Source organism: Podarcis pityusensis, assembly GCF_964106645.2.
Source record: "Podarcis pityusensis genome assembly, chromosome: 1".
NCBI lineage: Eukaryota > Metazoa > Chordata > Lepidosauria > Squamata > Lacertidae > Podarcis > Podarcis pityusensis.
In genome coordinates, this window is record NC_138028.1 from 130940897 (window position 1) to 130960348 (window position 19452).

The 19452-nt window shown below is 44.5% G+C and overlaps 1 protein-coding gene across 2 annotated transcripts in view; it reads left to right on the forward strand.

Moving 5' to 3' along the window:
• The window catches only part of PARD3B (par-3 family cell polarity regulator beta), a 599449-nt gene that overhangs the window by 241125 nt on the left and 338872 nt on the right, over positions 1-19452 (forward strand). For both annotated transcript variants that reach the window (XM_081015796.1, XM_081015795.1), the window contains exons 14-15: positions 4015-4111; positions 6756-6871. In XM_081015796.1, coding sequence (XP_080871922.1) covers positions 4015-4111; positions 6756-6871 — 213 coding nt within the window. The remainder of the gene's footprint in view (positions 1-4014; positions 4112-6755; positions 6872-19452) is intronic.

Consider the following 19452-nt stretch of genomic DNA (forward strand, 5'->3'; position numbering starts at 1 on the left):
AAGGAGCACACCCCTGAATGTCATGTGGTGTGGTCTGTGGCGGCTGTGGATGAGAAGAGAGGGAAGAATTGATCCTTAAAATATTACGTAGGCATACGTAACTGAACAAAGAAATTGCATTAAAGTCCGTTCATGCGTCTTTTTCTAAGCTTCCGCTTTCAAGTTCAATGCTTTGTTCTATCTACAATAGAGAGAGGCAGACTTCCTTTTTATACCTCTCCGTTTTTGGCCGAATTCTCAATTTGTACAGTTCCAATTGTATTAAATCCTACTCACGGATCATTGATTTTCAAACCGAATTTCCAAGGAAAAAAGGCAGCGCTCTCCGGTCACAGCTCGCGGCTTCACTCCACGAAAGAAGCAGACAGCCCACAGCACAGCGCTCCTTCCCCCGCTCCGATTCCGAACCCGTTGCCGGGCTCTTTACCAGGTTGGGGGGGCGCCAAACGTGCCCGCTGGGTCCCAGGTTCACAGGCTTCCCCCGCCTTTGATTTTCAGGGTCCCCCGCTGCGCCGAAGCGGGATCCGACCCTATTTTTCGTGGAGCGATTTCCTCCGATCAAGGAAATCCGCCATTAACCGCTGGCGCCACCTCCGGAAGTCCTCTTCAGTCTTCGGCATTAGGGCCTATTCATCTAACTTGGTGCATGCCATAGTGAGTTTCCTCAAATTGAGAGTTTAAATGTTTAATTGATGTGCCTGGTACTCTTTTGTAGTGTACTTCTATAAACCCAACACAAATACACAGGTCCTCTACCAACTCACTTTGAGTTTTAAAAGAAATCTAATATTCATGTAAAAGAGAAAATATATAGATTATTATTAAAAAAAACACTGCTAAATGATATCTTTTTTAAAAAAAACACAACAAAAAACAAATCTGCTTTGCCTATGGGTAGTTGAATAAAAGAATCTTTAAAATCCAATATTGAAATGCGGGCATTCAGTCTATTTTTATATGAATAATCTAATACTTGCCACCCAGAGGTCCTCAGTTTGTTCCTCTGCCAAACTGTTGTGCAGAGACAGCATTTTTTTTTTAGTACAACCTCTTCAAAGAAGTCTTACTTCAGTGCCAGCAATTTCACATTTCTGTTGCTGAAAGATTACTGGAATCTGCCTCATCAGAAGGTTTGTAACTTCCCAAAAAAATTACCAGTCTGCCAAGGGATTTGCTGTCATCTTTGTGGCTAAGTAACAGGTTTTTGTTCTAATGTTTGCCCTAAGAAATGGCTCTGAAAATTAAGTGTAAGCAAGAATACATTACAGAGAGAAGAATACATTCATACCAAGGCCGTGAATCAAATAAAAGATTTTAGTTGGTTAATCATCTACCACATAAGCAATTCATTAATGATTACATTTAAATATGTATGTTATCCTCCCCTCATAATAAGGTGGCTTTTTCAGATGTTAAGGTGTTTTAAAAGAAAACACAGAATTTACTTCTTCTTTTCTAAGCCAGCCATTTATTCTAGAATATAAGGATATATTGAATATTTTTCTTCTTCGTTGTCTATTAGTCAATACACTAGGATGGAAATAGCATATCTTTAACTTGCAGTACTACTATTAAAATTGGTTCCCACTGATTAATCAACTAAAGCTTTGGTTGATTGATCTACCAACTGAAAATGACTACAGTTTGCAATCCTCATTATAAAGGCAAAAAATTTTCCAGCCTCTGTTTCATTGGGCTACAGTCATGCTATTAATGCCAGATGTCATTAATTCAGATTAATTTATGCATATAGGAAGTCCCATTGTGTCAGCACAGTTCATTTTGCTCCCTACTATTTCTGGCTTGCCTTGACCAAAAAAACAAACAGGACTGTCGTGCATTTAGGACCTATTAATATGATGTATTAGCATTAATATTTCCAAAATATCTACATCCATTTCTGTATGTTTAAGTTAATGACCACTTTCCTCTTTTGTAGAGAGGGTCTTCAATTTCTCCAGAAGCTCCCGTCTCATTTTCAAATTACTTCAGCTCCATATCAAACCACTTGATTATAGTGATAAATCACAGATTGAAATAGGTTCTGGTGTACAGTTTTTAGCTCAGGATAACAGATAATATAAATAAGCCTTAGGTCATGAATACAAGTTTTTGTATAATGGTTTATGAACGCGTCTGCCTGTGGCAACCAGAAATTTAATTCTGGCAACCAGCAGAGAAAGACTTTCATATACGCTCAAGTATACATGAGTGGTAAATGTTTTAAAAGCGATGAGCAACACAGATAGAGTTCCTCCTTCAAATCTGCTATAAAAGTTGTTTAGATTATGGGGTGGTAGTCAATGAAGTTTTACTAAGAGTAGGCCCATTGAAATTAATGAACCTAACTTACTTAGGTTCATTAATTTCCGTAAGTCTACTTTGGGTAAAACTTAGTTGAATACCACCCATGATGTGCATTTAATATAACAGAAGAATTGCATCCTCCTTTACCTCATATGCTAGCTTGCTAAGGCTTTATTTATTTTTCCTCTTTTTTAAAAATAATTTTTATTGAATGATTTTATGTTACAAAAAACAATACAGCCATACTACCACTAAATATAATTAAGAAATAAAAATTACATACATCGATATTTAGTTTGTTATTTGTTATTTACCGTCTTATTTTTCCAAGAACACAATGGCAAGGTCTGTAGGTGAAACTCTGTTAGTCTTAAAGGTAAAGGGACCCCTGACCATGAGGTCCAGTTGCAGATGACTCTGGGGTGGTGGCGCTCATCTCGCTTTATTGGCTGAGGGAGCTGGCATACAGCTTCCGGGTTTCCCCAGCCAATGTGGGCGGCTTCCAGCAAAGCATTAAAATAACAGTAGTCTGTTAAACATTAAAAGCTTCCCTAAAGAGGGCTGCCTTCAGATGTCTTCTAAAAATCTGGTAGTTGTTCTTCTCTTTGACATCTGGTGGGAGGGTGTTCCACAGGGCAGGTGCCACTACCGAGAAGGCCCTCTGCCTGGTTCCCTGCAACTTCACTCAGTGTCCATGCAGAATGATGGGGGTGGAGACACTCCCTCAAATATACTGGGCCGAGGTCATTTAGGGCTTTAAAGGTCAGCACCAACACTTTGAATTGTGCTTGGAAACGTACTGGGAGCCAATGTAGGTCTTTCAAGACCGGTGTTATGTGGTCTCGGCGGCCGCGCCCAGTCACCAGTCTAGTTGCCACGTTCTGGATTAGTTGTCGTTTCCGGCTCACCTTCAAAGGTAGCCCCACGTAGAGCGCATTGCAGTAGTCCAAGCGGGAGATAACTAGAGCATGCACCACTCTGGCGATACAGTCCGCGGGCAGATAGGGTCTCAGCCTGCGTACCAGATGGAGCTGGTAGACAGCCGCCCTGGACACAGAATGGACCTGCGCCTCCATGGACAGCTGTGAGTCCAAAATGACTCCCAGGCTGTGCACCTGGTCCTTCAGGGCCACAGTTACCCCATTCAGGACCAGGACAATCCTTCCTTGGAGGTTTTCAAACAGAGGTTGGATGGCCATCTGTCATGGAGGTTGGAATAGATGACACTTGGGTCTACAATTCTATAAATCTATGGCCTAGCCCCAATTTGTAGATAAGAAAGAGAGAGAAAATAAATGCCCAGACAAATGCTTAGAAAATATAAAGGCCTACTGGTGTGCTGTAGTTTCCACCTATTGAATGTTTTATTCAATCCTTAGTTCAGTGTATGTTTGGTGTGTGAGAGACTATCCGCTGAAATTAATAAAACCAATATAAACTTTGACTCTATTCTACCATAAGGAGGATTTCAATATGTTTATCTTTAATTATGCATGTTCAAATGGAAAAATCAGGTCTTTTGAAAATCCTAAGGGATGCATTTTCTGCTTGGTGTAATTTTAATTCTAGTTTGGCTAGTTTGGAGATTTTTTATAATTTGTTATTAGTTTCAAGAGACATGCGGGTTCGGTTCTTGATCAGCAAACAGACGTAATGTATTTGTGGTGCCGTACTTTATTACTCCTCCTCTCCCCCCTTTAATTTCAGAGCTTTATACATCTGAGAGTGGCATTGCTGAAAATGAAATCCCACCCCCTTTGCCTCCACATCCTTCTGATGAGCTGCTTGCAGATTATAATCAAAGGTTTGAAACTGCTTACTATTTATAACTTTATTTTTGGTGATAGGAATGCTTTTCCTACATGATATGTAAAAAAGCCCACATGTTGCTTTATGACATTTAATTTGCATCAGAACACATTTATTTATTGCTTAGATGTAGTTTTTTTTCCTAATCTTCAAGGGTTATTATGATATACATTAGCACCAACATTATCTTCAGCTGAGGCTAATAATGTCCCCCACTTTGCTGCTGTTCTTGAATGGGGTTTGAAACTGGTTAAGAATCTTAGTTAAGTTAAGTTAAGTGAAATGATTCATAGATGGTATTTAACTGAGTAGGTTGGCTAAGATTTATAAAACAGAATCAGATATGTGTGGGAAGTGTAAAGAAGTTGAGGGAATGTTTTTTCCGTATGTGTTGGACATGTAAAAAGGTAAAAGTGTATTAGGAAATGATTTATAATGAATTGAAAAAAATGTTTAAAACTACTTTCCCCCCCAAATAACAGAGTCCTTTTTGTTGGGAATAAGTCAGACAGAAATTTCTAGGTGTCAGAAAAGGTTATTTATGTATGCAACAACTGCAGCCCATGCAGAAACTGAATCCCAAGTTTATTTAGACTCAGACAGAAGCAGAGCCATATCTGTCTGCATACATTTTCATTGCAGTCTCTCAGGCATGCCCAAATCCCCAAGTGTGACTCTGGCCTAATGTTCTTCCAATGACAATTTTCCTTTTTTTATATAATTTTATTAAGTTTTACAATTTTACATTCAACAGAATCAACATTATCACAAAAAGAATATGTACCGTATTTTTCGCTCTATAGGACGCACTTTTTCCCCTCCAAAAATGAAGGGGAAATGTGTGCGCGTCCTATAGAGTGAATGCAGGGGGGAGGCAGGCAGGAAAAGCCCCCAAAAGCAGCACACAAGCCGGGAGAGCGCGCTGGGGGCTAAAGAAGCCATAGCCCCGCGACCTTCTGCCAGCTGGAGAGGTGACGCGTGGCTATGGCAGCAGCCTCTCCGCTGTGCGCCTTTCCGCTGCTCCCCGACCTGCTCTTTGGGGCTGGCGGTGGGCTTCCCCCCGCCAGCCCCAAAGAGCAGGTCGAAAGGAACCTGAAGCCTGGAGAGCGAGAGGGGTTGGTGCGCACCGACCCCTCTCACTCTCCAGGCTTCCAAGGTAGCCGCCTGAAGACGACTGAACGCACCTTGAATGGCACCTTGTTTTAGAGGGGGAAAACAAGGGGGGAATTCTCCCCCTCTCTGCGCAGCGCCTCCTGCCGCTTTGCTGAAGGGGCGCTGGGCAGAGAGGGGGAGAATTTTTTTTTCTTGTTCTCACCCCTCTAAAACAAGGTGCATCCTATTGTCCGGGGCGTCCTATAGAGTGAAAAATACGGTAAATCCCAGTCTCCCTACCCACCCACCACCCTCCCATGACTTCCCTCAACCTCCTTTTCTGGTTCTTTAAATATTTGCTTCTTCTGCCTATTGTGTTCTACCTTAATTTTGTGATCATTTAGCTAAATATTGTTGCATCCTTATCAATTTTATACCATATTTTTTTCCAAATTACATCTTATGCTTTGTTCTTTCCCCAATTGTTACATCTTGACTTTTATGTTTGTTTTCTTTATTGTAAGTGCTTGCTCAAACCCTGCTAGTGAGTCCACTTATTTACAATGTACCTGTAAGTACACCAAAAACGGTTCCCAATCCTTTTTAAAGTCTCCGTTGTCCTTGCCTCTAAATTTCCCAGTAAGATTCGCCATTTCAGCGTATTCCATCAATTTTACTTGCCGTTCTTCTTTCGTTGGCATCTTATCATCTTTCCATTTTTGGCCTAGTAATATCCTAGCCATTGTTGTGGCATACATAAATAGTTTCTTCCACTCTTTTGGCAAGTCTTGACCAATAATACCTAGCAAAAACGCTTCTGGTCTTTTAACAAAGGCTGCCTTAAACATTTTTTTTTTTTCATTTCATTATAAATCATTTCCCAATGACAATTTTCTTAAGGAAGTGGTAGAGATCTGAAAAAAAGTAGCCTCCTTCTGTGCCTTGCATATGCCTGGAAGGGGAATTTTTTTGTAACTGAAGTGAGAGAGGATACCGTAGGAAAAGTTTTCCGGAAATCTGTTGTCTGCTGCATCTGTTGCTGTCAGTGATTTTAAAGATTTGCCTGAAACTGGGAAGGATAAAATGTAATCTCAGCTGAAAAATGAGGCGTCTTACGATTTTGGGCTTTAGTTTGCTTGATATTTGGATAGTCACATACCTGAACTTCGGAATGAGGCGTGTTGTGTGGCACCTAGCAGCTAAATGCATTTCAGAAATAACTTACGTTGAAGATATGTATTAGGCAGTAGGTCTCTTTTCTGCCTTTTGATCCTTGGTGAACCTTTAATAAGCCTTATTAATTACTGAGATGGCCCACAAAGTGGACAGACAGGATAAAACCTGCCTTTTTTTGCTCTGGTTATGGCTCTCCTAAGGAAAGTCAGATTTAATAGAGGCAATAACTCATGTAAGAAATTTAAATTGCATTGTAACAGAGAAGGGAAAATTCGTTTATATTTCATAGGGTTTAATTACTTCATTTGTTTTTGAGCTGGTGCCTATTTTATTTCATTCTGTTTTATTTGTGGTATGGCTTCTTTCCACAGCTCAGTAGCAGATTCAGCAACATACTTACGAGATCAGCACATCAACTTCAGATCTTTGACACTGGCCAAGCAGACAGAATCAATTAATCTGAAAGCCTCCAAAAGCATGGATCTTGGTAAGATGGGGTGGGGAGATACTAATAATTCTTTTTAGCCTCATCATTTATTTTCTGTTTTTGTTTCTTAAACACGCATAAAAGGTAAAGGGACCCCTGACCATTAGGTCCAGTCATGACCGACTCTGTAATCTGGGGAACCGGGTTCGCGTCTCCGCTCCTCCACATGCAGCTGCTGGGTGACCTTGGGCCAGTCACACTTCTTTGAAGTTTCTCAGACCCACTCACCTCACAGAGTGTTTGTTGTGGGGGAGGAAGGGAAAGGAGAATGTTAGCCGCTTTAAGACTCCTGAAGGGGAGTGAAAGGCGGGATATCAAATCCATACTACTCTTCTTCTTCTCTGGGGTTGCGGCGCTCATCTCGTTTTATTGGCCAAGGGAGCCAGCGTACAGCTTCCGGGTCATGTGGCCAGCATGACTAAGCTGCTTCTGGCAAACCAGAGCAGCGCATGGAAACGCCGTTTACCTTCCCGCCTGAGTGGTACCTATTTAGCTACTTGCACTTTTGACGTGCTTTCGAACTGCTAGGTTGGCAGGAGCAGGGACCGAGCAACGGGAGCTCACCCCGTCGCGGGGATTTGAACTGCCGACCTTCTGATTGGCAAGTCCTAGGCTCTGTGGTTTAACCCACAGCGCCACCCGCGTCCCTTTAAACACGCATACATTGGAAGAAAAACGTTATTAGGGCCAAATAAGGAAACTTTGCAGGAAATGCAGGAGAAATTTCTCTGCATTTTATTTTTGCTGAAAGCTGCTATGTAAGTCCCAGTTTATCAGAAATGACTCAGTTTCTCCTGCTGTTTATCTGGTCAAAATCGCCACGCAGGTATGAACAAAGCCACTGCAATACATTGCCGCACTTACCCATCCTGAACAGTTAATCCAAGAGGATATTATGGTCAGTGGTATCAAAAGCAACTGGGTGATTGAGTAACCGATACATACTCCTCCATCCCCTTCTCAATAAAGGTCATCCACAATGGTGACCAAGACTGATTTCGGGGGAAATCAACCTCAAATACCTTATTTACTGCAATGTCTTGCACAGGTTTATTTTCCCTGCCAAATGTGATACTTAGCCAATGAGAAAGGAACAAGGTACAATGTGCATCACATGGGGGACACATCTGTCAGTGCAGCATTATAAAATGTGCCACATGCGAGGAAATTATGAAGAAGACTTAAGGCAGGACAATTGCAAAGTTTATCTGTGAAATGTATGTGTCGAAAAGCTCGTTGAACTGGAACGAGAATTTTCTTCCAGCAATTTAAAATAGCTTTAAAAATGTATGTGACATTTGTCTGCCTTGGGCGGGGAAACTTCATCAATAAGAACAACTAATAAGAACTTGGGACGTGGTGGGTTAAACCACAGAGCCTATGACTTGCCGATCAGAAGGTCGGCAGTTCAAATCCCCACGACGGGTGAGCTCCCATTTCTCGGTCCCAGCTCCTGCCAACCTAGCAGTTCAAAAGCACGTCAAAGTGCAAGTAGATAAGTAGGTATCTCTCCAGCGGGAAGGTAAACGGCCTTTCCGTGCGCTGCTCTGGTTTGCCAGAAGCGGCTTAGTCATGCTGGCCACATGACCCGGAAGCTGTACGCCGGCTCCCTCAGCCAATAAAGCGAGATGAGCGCCGCAACCCCAGAGTCGGTCACGACTGGACCTAATGGTCAGGGGTCCCTTTACCTTTACCTAATAAGAACTTATGGGCCTGCCTCCAGGGATGAGGCCCCAGCTCCTGGGATGAAGGACAAGAGAACATCCCGGCGGTTCCCGGCTGTCAACCCTCGCACCACTTCCCCACTGCCCCTTCTCCATGCGGGCATGGCTCTTTCCTGGCCCTGTTTGGCGCAGGGGCAGTGGCCAAAGTTTTCTCCCATTAAAACAGCCTCTCGAGTTATTTCAGAGAGGGAGGAGACTTTGGCTGCTGCTTCTGGGCTAGGCCGGCTGGGACGGAGCCAAGACCCCCGTACAGACGCCAAGTGGGGAGAGCTTATAATATCGGGGAGGGAAAGACTCCACCTGGGAGCCCCTCGAAGGCCTCTTGCCTCAGAGGATCTCCCGTCTGCACCACTGTGGCTGCTGCCAATGCCTCCCATACAAAGAACAGGGCCACGCTTCAAGAGAATGGTCTCCGTCGCCAGCACCCAAGCTGATGGACAAGAGCGAAACTCCGTCTTGCCTTTCTGGATTGTATTGTCCTTCCAAGTCGCTGAAGGAGTCCATGCTGCTCAGTGCCTTGCCTGTCTTCTGGGATGCCACACATGCTGTCTGAATGTGCCAGTCCCTGACAAGAGGAGAAGGGCATCACTGGCATAGGTAGGTAGGTAGGTAGGTAGGTAGGTAGATAGATAGATAGATAGATAATTTATTATGGTCGGAGACCAGCTTATAAAACACACTTGGGGGTACAGTCACAGAAGAAAAACAAACAATTAAACAATGTACAACAATAAATTTAAAAACAATGTACAACAATAAATTTAAAAACAATGTAGAACAATAAACTACCGCAGGGAGTTGACCCAGAGTCACCCATGGAACTGAGTTTGGGGATTTTCATAATGAACTAGTTTGAGTTGGGAGATGGTCTGCGCCTACAGATCTGTACACAGAATCTGGCAACCATCAGAAGATCTTTGTCTAACAGGAAAAGGTTGAATTTTTGCTTTTCTGGGAGGTCGGCGAGTCTCACCAGTAGGGGATCAATGGTCTTACCCCGTGCCTCTTCATAAAAGGGACATCTACAGAACAAGTGTTCTGGGCTTCCTATCTCTCCCAGTGAACAGGCGCAAAGTCTCTGAGCACATGGGACTTTTTTAAAGGCTCCTTCCAGGACCGGCGAGGGCAGAGCCGAGCTTCTGGCGAGTGTAAAGGCCCTTCTTGCATTTTTAGATACGAGAAAGAAGAGATATGCTGCCGGTGTGGCTATATATCCTTTTAGATTTGTCAGCAGCCTTTGACATGGTCGATCATGATCTTCTCGAGCACCGCCTCGCAGACGTGGGGATACAGGGCATAGCCTGTAACTGGCTGTGCTCTTTTATCTCTGGTCGGGGACAGAGGGTGGCACTAGGGAGGGAAATGTCGTCGCGCCATTCCTTGGTGTGTGGAGTGCCGCAGGGCGCAATTCTCTCCCCGATGCTTTTTAACATCTTTATGCGCCCCCTTGCCCAGATTATCCGGAGCTTTGGGCTGGGCTGTCACCAATATGCTGATGACACTCAGCTCTATCTGCTGATGGATGGCCACACCGACTCGGCCCCGAACACACTGACCAGATGCTTGGAAGCTGTGGCTGGATGGTTTCGTGGGAGCCGATTGAAACTAAATCCTTCGAAGACAGAGGTCCTATGGCTAGGTCGGGATGGCATGGGGATGAGGGACCAACTCCCTTCTCTTGCGGGGGCCCAATTAGTGCCATTGCCTTCCGTTAAGAGTTTGGGTGTAATCCTTGACGCCTCCCTTTCCATGGAGGAGCAAGTTAAAGCAACAGCCAAGGCGACATTTTTCCACCTTCGCTGCATCAAGCAGTTGGTCCCTTACCTTTCCCGCCCTGACCTGGCCACAGTGATCCATGCAACTGTCATCTCCAGGCTTGACTACTGTAATTCGCTCTACGCGGGGCTGCCCATGAAGCTGACCCAGAAACTCCAGCGGGTGCAGAATGCAGCAGCGAGGCTCCTCACAGGGTCTCTGCCATGGGAGCATATTCACCCAGTGCTTTTTAAACTGCACTGGCTCCCGGTGGAGTACAGGGTCAGATTTAAGGTGCTGCTTTTGACCTTTAGAGCCCTTCACGGCCTAGGACCCTCGTACCTACGGGACCGCCCCTCCTGGTATGCCCCACGGAGAGCCTCAAGGTCCATAAATAGCAACACCCTAGTGGTCCCGGGCCCTAAGGAAGTGAGATTGGCTTCAACCAGAGGCAGGGCCTTTTCAACTCTGGCTCCGGTCTGGTGGAACGCTCTGCCTCATGAGACCAGGGCCCTGCAGAATCTGATTTCTTTCCGCAGGGCCTGTAAGACAAAGTTGTTCCGCCTGGCCTTTGGCTTGGAGCCAATTTGATTCCCTCCCTCCCTTTCTTTCTTTTTTCCTTTCCTTCTCCTGCGATGAGGCTACATTTTAATGTTTTAATGTTTCCCTATTTTAATGGTGTATTTTAATTTTGTTTTTAAGTTGTAATCATTCAATTTGTTTTTATTATTGCTTGTAAGCTGCTCTGAGCCCGGCCTTGGCTGGGGAGGGCGGGGTATAAATAAATTATTATTATTATTATTATTATTATTATTATTATTATTATTATTATATCTCTCTCGATTTCTCCAATTTTATAGTTGGGGCACCTTGAGCAGTCCTGTTGTCTCTCATTGTCTATGATTCTTTGCCTGACCGTAGCTTTTGCCTGGCCCAACCCCAGGCTTAGAAAGGCTTGAGGGGCAAAACCCTCAGTGGCATAGGTTAAAGCTCAATAAAGAAATTGGGGGGGGGAGAACTTATGGGCTCACTTTTACATATATGTGATTGGCTGCAGCATTGCGCCTTGCTAGCTGTTAGAGCTGTGCAAAATATATTAAAGTACGGCAGAAAATAGTTTCCACCCTGTAAGCACAGCATAGAACAATTTCTTTGGGGATTGCTTTCTGTGGAGAAAGGTGGCGTATCTTTTGCACGCAGTTTATTGTGGAATGTAGCTGGATATTTCAGCATAGGCTTTTATTTTGTCTGCAGCTAGAATGAAACCTGCAGCGTTCTGACCGTTCAGAGGCAATGTGATTTTTGTTGTGGTTTTTTTTTTACTTGCCTGGAACATCAGAGTCTTAGTCCCTCTTTGGTATTTCAGGAAGAACCACAGTTACCACAGCAGTACATATGTTTAGATTGCAGACAGTTTTTCGAGGGTGAACCATACTGCTAAGTAAAGTTTGTAGAATGGCTTCAAGATTATATCTATCCTATGTTGGTACCTCTCGCTTGCAGCAGTGCTGCTTGAAATGTTATAGGAGAGCCAGGTTCCTTTTGTTGTTGTTGTTGTTGTTGTTTTTTGTTTAGTCGTGTCCGACTCTTCATGACCCCATGGACCAGAGCATGCCAGGCACTCCTGCCTTCCACTGCCTCCCGCAGTTTGGTCAAACTCATGTTGGTAGCTTCGAGAACACTGTCCAACCATCTCGTCCTCTGTCGTCCCCTTCTCCTTGTGCCCTCCATCTTTCCCAACATCAGGGTCTTTTCCAGGGAGTCTTCTCTTCTCATGAGGTGGCCAAAGTATTGGAGCCTCAGCTTCACAATCTGTCCTTCCAGTGAGCACTCAGGGTTGATTTCCTTAAGAATGGATAGGTTTGATCTTCTTGCAGTCCATGGCACTCTCAAGAGTCTCCTCCAGCACCATAATTCATGTTCAGGTTCCTTTTAGTCTACCATATTTCTCTGTGGAGAACACATCAATGTGAGGACGAGTCTATTATGGGTCCTGGTTCTGGACTACACATTGTGCTATGTTTGTTGCAGAGATCCATTGGACAACAGAAAAAGCCTGAATAATCACAATGTGTGAAACTGCCTTCACTGCGAGAGAGCAATTACTATATCCAGTCTTAAGATTGGTTATAACTCGGATAAAATTAGATGATGGCTTATCACATTATTATTGCATTGCGTGCAGGTGGCGCTGTGGTCTAAACCACTGAGCCTCTTGGGCTTGCCGATCGGAAGGTCGGTGGTTTGAATCCCCGTGACGGGGTGAGCTGCTGTTGCTCGGTCCCAGCTCCTGCTAACCTATCAGTTCGAAAGCACGCCAGTGCAAGTAGATAAATAGGTACCTCTGTGGCGGGAAGGTAAACAGTATTTCCGTGCGCTCTGGTTTCCATCACGGTGTCCCGTTGTGCCAGAAGCAGTTTAGTCATGCTGGCCACATGATCCGGAAAGCTGTTTGTGGACAAACGGCGGCTCCCTTGGCCTGAAAGTGAGATGAGCGCCGCACCCCATAGTCGCCTTTGACTGGAGTTAATCATCCAGGGGTCCTTTACCTTTTTACCTTTTACCTATTATTGCATTAATGCACCCCACAAAACAGTTCTACCCATGTCAAGAGCTGGTGGTCTGTCAGCTCCAGCGATACCATGTTACTGCTTCACAGTTTTCAGAGAATATGAACTGGCAGGTTAAGGTTAGGTTGGGCATGTTGGACTGCAAAAGAGGGCAGGTTGAAGAACCTAAAGCTTTCTCTCTCTCAACCCCTGGGAGTTTGCCTGGTTTCAGCAGGCCCTGCCTATTGAGTTTCAGCTATTTTTATCCACAACTTGGTTTTTAAAAACAACAACAGACAACTAAGACCCTCCAGCATCTGAATGCCATGCATCATCAGCAAACATATAGAGCTGTTTATATCCACAATTTTCTCCCCCAAAGGCTCTAAGAAGAAGCATTGAACAATGAAATGATGGACAATACGGAATAGTCAGCATTTCTGAAAAACTAGGACATTCAGGGTTTTTTCCTTTTTTTCTTTTTTAAAGACACAAAGCATCTGCATAAGATATAATTTTATTTTCACCTGCTCTCTGTTGAATTTTATGTATGCAAATATTTTTTCTTACAAAATGGAACTCTTATCCCAGACCCTTAAAAGAGTAGGCTTCTGAACATTTGGGGGTGGGGTGGGGTGGTAGAGGATTAAAATCAAAAGTTAGGTATGTATTGGTGAAGATATTTTCCTGCATGGAAAAATAACTGCTCTCCTAATGCTTTGAAGATGGCTGACAGTGTGATCTAATTCCAGTATTTGGTCAAGTTACTTTGGTAGTATAAATACCTTGAACCATGAATGATTGACCTACGAAGTACCTGAATATATTTGTACTGATAATTTAAAATCTTTTCATAGACAAAGCAATAAACAAAATAAACATTTTCAACATTCCTTGCGAATGTTCATTGTTCATATATCAAGACTAGTTTAACAAAATTGGAGAGTTTATGACCGAGAGATTTGGGTTTTAGCCATATGTTTTTTACTAACTCATTATCGCTCAGCCTCTATTGTCCTGCTATAAAATAGAGTTGCAAGTATATACCTCGCAGAAATCTTGTAATGATGCACAACAATTATAAAGCTCCTTGCAAAATGATTATTGATTCGTAAATGCAACAATGAGTTTGTGCCTTTGTGTAATCAGATTAGTGCTTCAATATTCTTGATTGCCGAAGAATTGATGCTTTTGAATTATGGTGCTGGAGGAGACTCTTGAGAGTCCCATGGACTGCAAGAAGATCAAACCTATCCATTCTTAAGGAAATCAGCCCTGAGTGCTCACTGGAAGGACAGATCGTGAAGCTGAGGCTCCAAGACTTTGGCCACCTCATGAGAAGAGAAGACTCCCTGGAAAAGACCCTGATGTTGGGAAAGATGGAGGGCACAAGGAGAAGGGGACGACAGAGGATGAGATGGTTGGACAGTGTTCTCGAAGCTACGAACATGAGTTTGACCAAACTGCGGGAGGCAGTGGAAGACAGGAGTGCCGGTCCATGGGGTCACGAAGAGTCGGACACGACTAAACGACTAAACAACAATTCTTGATAAATGATGGAGACAGAGTCTCATAGCTGCAAGATCAGCTTGGCTTTCTAGTGGGGAGTTATTTGGGTGATCTATTAGGACTCATGCCGTGGTAAACATGTTTAGACAACCTTTGAGAATGAATTTAAAAATACACATTAAATGTATAGTGGTTTTACCTGAGAAAGTATTTGCTGTATTCAGACAATCACGTATTTGCTTATTGAACTAAAACATGCACAAGTCTTTTCCTAGTTTCTTTGTTCCTTTTCTTGCTCTGTACAGCAATCAAACCAGGAAATCTCTAATTAACCAAAGCTTCCTGTTTCATTTAAATTAGGAATTATGGTTACCAGCTTTGGAAAATCCAGGATTTTAAGCCAACTTCAAACAGTGTACTGTATAATATCCTGGCTTGTTCTGAAGCTGGTCCCCTGTTTTGGATAAAACACAACACAATGGTTAATTAGAGACTTCCTGGTTTAATCCTGACTTGACCTTACTTCTACTATGTTCAGTGGGTCTTACTGGCAAGTAAGAGTGCATAAGGTTGCACAATTAGTGTGAACGGACAAATCTTTTATAAATAAATAAGAACAAAGCTTTAATATAGTGTTGCCTTTTTCAGCCTTGTGCCCTCAGATATCGTTGGTCTACAACCATTGGCCCTATTCCCTAGGGATGATGAGAGTTATAGACCAACAGCAGCTGGGAGCACAAGGTTGGGAAAGGCTGATACAGCGCATTTAACTCTATTTTCATGCTTCTTAGTGTTGCCCTCTTCTCAATTTCCTCGACTGTTTAGGTGCTCTGAGCGTCAGACTGGAGTCAGCACCTTTTCATGTTTGTTCTGGGTCAGCTCAATTTTTTATTTTATTTTTTGTCTTGCATTTCAGGCTAATGTAATTCTGTAAGGTAGATGCCGCGTGTCAAATTTAGTGACCCATGTTGAATTTTTAAAAATTGCACAGCAATGAAGGGGAAAGGGTATGGAGCTTTCTTGGGCATCTAAGGCAAAGAGAATGATGGTGAACTTTGCATAACATCACAGCAAGCTCAGCCATAGACTTTCTTGTATACATAGCCGGTGTCTAATTGTGTGTCAAGGTCCCCAAGCCACCCCCTAAATAAATCACAATTCACACAGAATTTTTGTTTAAGGTTTTTGGAATAATTTTGGCCACAACTTTATTAAAATACGTAATGTGAGTGGTTGCTTAGGCATTGGTTACGACTATCTGTCTGTGCTGGTCCCAGGGGCTAACCGAGAGGCAAGGTCTGAGTCCAGTCCAAGGTCGATGGTGTGGTATGGAGGCCGTCTGTCAAGGCTGTAGCTGGGTCCAAGGCGGTGAGTCGGGTGGGGTCAGGAACTCTGGCAGAAGAGCAGGACAGGGTGCAGGCAGGAACAGGCTACCAACAACGTTGCTCCCGCAACCTGGGACTGGGCTAGCTGGCTTTTATCTGCCCTGAGGCATAGGGCGGCCCCGGTCCACAGGTGACTCGCCTCTCCTGGCCTGGAGGTGAGCACTCCTCCTGCAGGAACTTAGTTCGCCTCTCTGCCCTGAGCCTCTGCAGCGCAGGAGAGGCTGGAGGGTTACCGGACCCAGAGGCAATCTCCTCTTCCCCCGACGGGGCTGAGAGTGGAGCACCTGCAGGCAATGGGTCCTCCATCACCTCAGGGGCCAGAGCAGACTCAGCTGGTGCTTGCACCTGAGGATCCAGCACAGGTGAGGACCCTTCAGGCTCAAGCCCCAGCCCTGGCTCAGCTGGTTCTGGAGGCGGGGACTCCTGTGCAGGCTGGGACTCCTCAGGTTCAACCTCTGAGTCTGAATCCCAGGCCATCACACTGTCCCTGCCCCAGGACAGAAGTGACTTCCAGAACCCTGCGAAAGTCAGTAAGGGAAAACGTTTTGGGGAGAGAATGGGGCTGGGCACCATACCCTCCCCACTCCCTGCACACTCCCAGGGGCTTGCGCAGCCCAAGCCCCTTGCCAGGGATTTGGACAAAAGCATGGCAAGCCCCTGGATTCCTTTAACAGAATTCCCTTGCAGCAGCATTGGAGGGGTAGGCACAGCCAACCCTTACCCCTCCACCAACCAAATTTGAACCAATGCCTAACCGCAGCCTTACAAGTTGTGATGATTTGCTACGCAGTAGGCAAAAAACAAATGGTACCAGCCAACCTGCCAAATGGACAAAACTCCTACCAGGCCCCTGCACCAAAAGCAGACAACCCCATGACAGGCATAGCAATGTCAAATGCAAAAGCCCTAAATTAGGGAGGGTGGGCGGGCGATCCGATGCACACAGCAAAAGAGACAGCACCATGCTGCGTGCAAAAATATATATAACCTTCGGGCCAACACACTAAATGGTACCATCAAAATCTCCCCGACAACCATTATAGCCCAATCACAGTCATGGCCATCCAAACAGTTCCGCCCAGCAACCAAGAGGGGGTGTCCTGCTGGACCCCACCACAACACGTGCTCTCCATGAAGGAGAACACACTTTGTCATCGCCTGTCGTACATAAAAGTCACCTCACAGAGTTGTTGTTGTCGTTTAGTCGTGTCCGACTCTTCGTGACCCCATGGACCAGAGCACACCAGGCCCTCCTGTCTTCCACTGCCTCCCGCAGTTTGGTCAAACTCATGCTGGTAGCTTGGAGAACACTGTCCAACCATCTTGTCATCTGTTGTCCCCTTCTCTTTGTGCCCATCTTTCCCAACATCAGGGTCTTTTCCAGGGAGTCTTCTCTTCTCATGAGGTGGCCAAAGTATTGGAGCCTCAGCTTCAGGATCTGTCCTTCCAGTGAGCACTCGGGGCTGATTTCCTTCAGAATGGATCGGTTTGATCTTCTTGCAGTCCATGGGACTCTCAAGAGTCTCCTCCAGCACCATAATTCAAAAGCATCAATTCTTTGTAGACATAATAAAATATGAAATATTACATGAAACAATAAATCCCCCCCACACAAAGCAACCTCTAATCATTTCCCTCTTCAAAACAGCTTATTGTAATTATAAGTGTAGTTCTGAAATTACAGTAATTCCTGAAATCAAAGAGAAAGTTATTTGAATCACTATCAAAATGGTAACGGCAGTGCCTGAGTCAGAAGCAGGCTGTGCTTGCTGGTCTGGAATGCTTTTACCATTTCCCTCTTAGCAGGATAAATTTCTAGAGAATCAGAATCAAGATTTTCTTGTTTTGCATAAGGAACGTGCAAACATGTTCTCAGATCTCACTTGAACCTTATATGATGTTGCCCCTCTGAAGAGAGAGAATTATACTAAAGTCCAGCTTTGACATAAATCCCTGGCCTGCTAAACTATATTTTAGGGGGTAAGTGTTTGTCCTGTGAGCTCTCCCTTTCCCTCTTCCCTTCATTGGCACTCTGACCCCAGTGAATTTAAACTGGACTTTCCTGCTATGAAGTACTGTGGGTTACTACTGTCAGTTTACTACTCAGAGTCTCAAACCAAGATCAGATCCGAAACTACAACTTAGGGAGCTGGAAATTTATTTCTGAACCTTTTCCCAGGTTTTGATGAAGAAATTCACCAGTGATTATAACTGGAATTGGGGAAACGTGTATATCTGGCTGTGGGGAACTGATAACTGCTCCCCCAGTACTTCAAATTAAAGCCTTCCTTTAAAGTGATCATTATACAGAGCTTTATTTAAGGCAATACCTCCAGGTAGTACCTTAATTGTACTCCTCGTGGCTCTGGCACTAAGTTCAAAAATATAAAAGCAGTAGACCTTAGTGAAGTCGATTCAACCTAGAGGCACACTTGGGCAAAGTAGCTGGACTTCTATTCCTTGTGCAAGACAATGTGAGGTGAAACCTATTTCTAGCTAGTGCCAACCTAAACTAAATTCTCCTAGATCATATTGTATCGTAAAACCTTTGATTGGCATCACATACAACATCCAAAACAAATCAGTACAGAATTACCACTTCCCCAGTGGCACAAAACATTTGCTAAAAGAAAGGAGGCAGAGCAGTCTATCGTCACATCTCTTGGTCTTCAGGGAGATCAGATGTCTTCGACGACAAAAAAAACAAATAGAGATATTTAGCCACTAACTTGGTGAGCTCCTGATCATTCCCCAGTAATAGAAAATGTATGACCTATGACTCTGGTTTCCATTTAGGGATACAGAGTTGATCTAGAAATTGCTGGCGGAGATCAACATACAGTTCTCCTATAAGAAGGTTCATATATTCAGTGCCAGAGGTTTGCAAAGTTCAATCTGCCTTAGGGTAACACAGCTGTTCAGTTGCATGTTCAGTTCTACATAATACAGTCATACCTCGGGTTACAGACGCTTCTGGTTGTGTGCTTTCAGGTTGCGCACCGCGCCGAAGATGGGAGTACCGGAACGGGTTACTTCTGGGTTCCGGTGCTTGCACATGTGCAGAAGTGCCGAATCACGACCCGCGTGTGCGCAGACGCGGCACTGCGGGTTGCGAACGCTACGGGTTGCGAACGTGCCTCCTGCACAGATCACGTTCGCAACCCGAGCACCCACTGTACTAACACATCAGGGATGCGAGTGGCACTGTGGTCTAAACCACTGAGCCTCTTTGGCTTGCTGATCAGAAGGTCGGCGGTTCAAATCCCTGCGACGGGGTGAGTTCCCATTGCTCTGTCCCAGCTCCTGCCAAGCTAGCAGTTTGAAAGCACGGCAGTGCAATTAGATAAATAGGTACCGCTGTGGCGGGAAAGTAAACGGCGTTTCTTTGTGCTATGGCTTCCGTCACGGTGTCCTGTTGCACCAGAAGTGGTTTAGTCATGCTAGCCACATGACCCAGAAAGCTGTCTGTGCACAAACACCGGCTCCCTCGGTCTATAGAGCGAGATGAGCGCCCCAACCCCAGAGTCATCTTTGACTGGACTTAACTGTCCAGGGATCCTTTACCTTTTACCTACCACATCACTGCCAAGAACAAGTCCAATGCTATCATTGGAGTGTAGCTGTTCTGGGTGGTGATGCTTCATAAGGGGGGAAAGGGT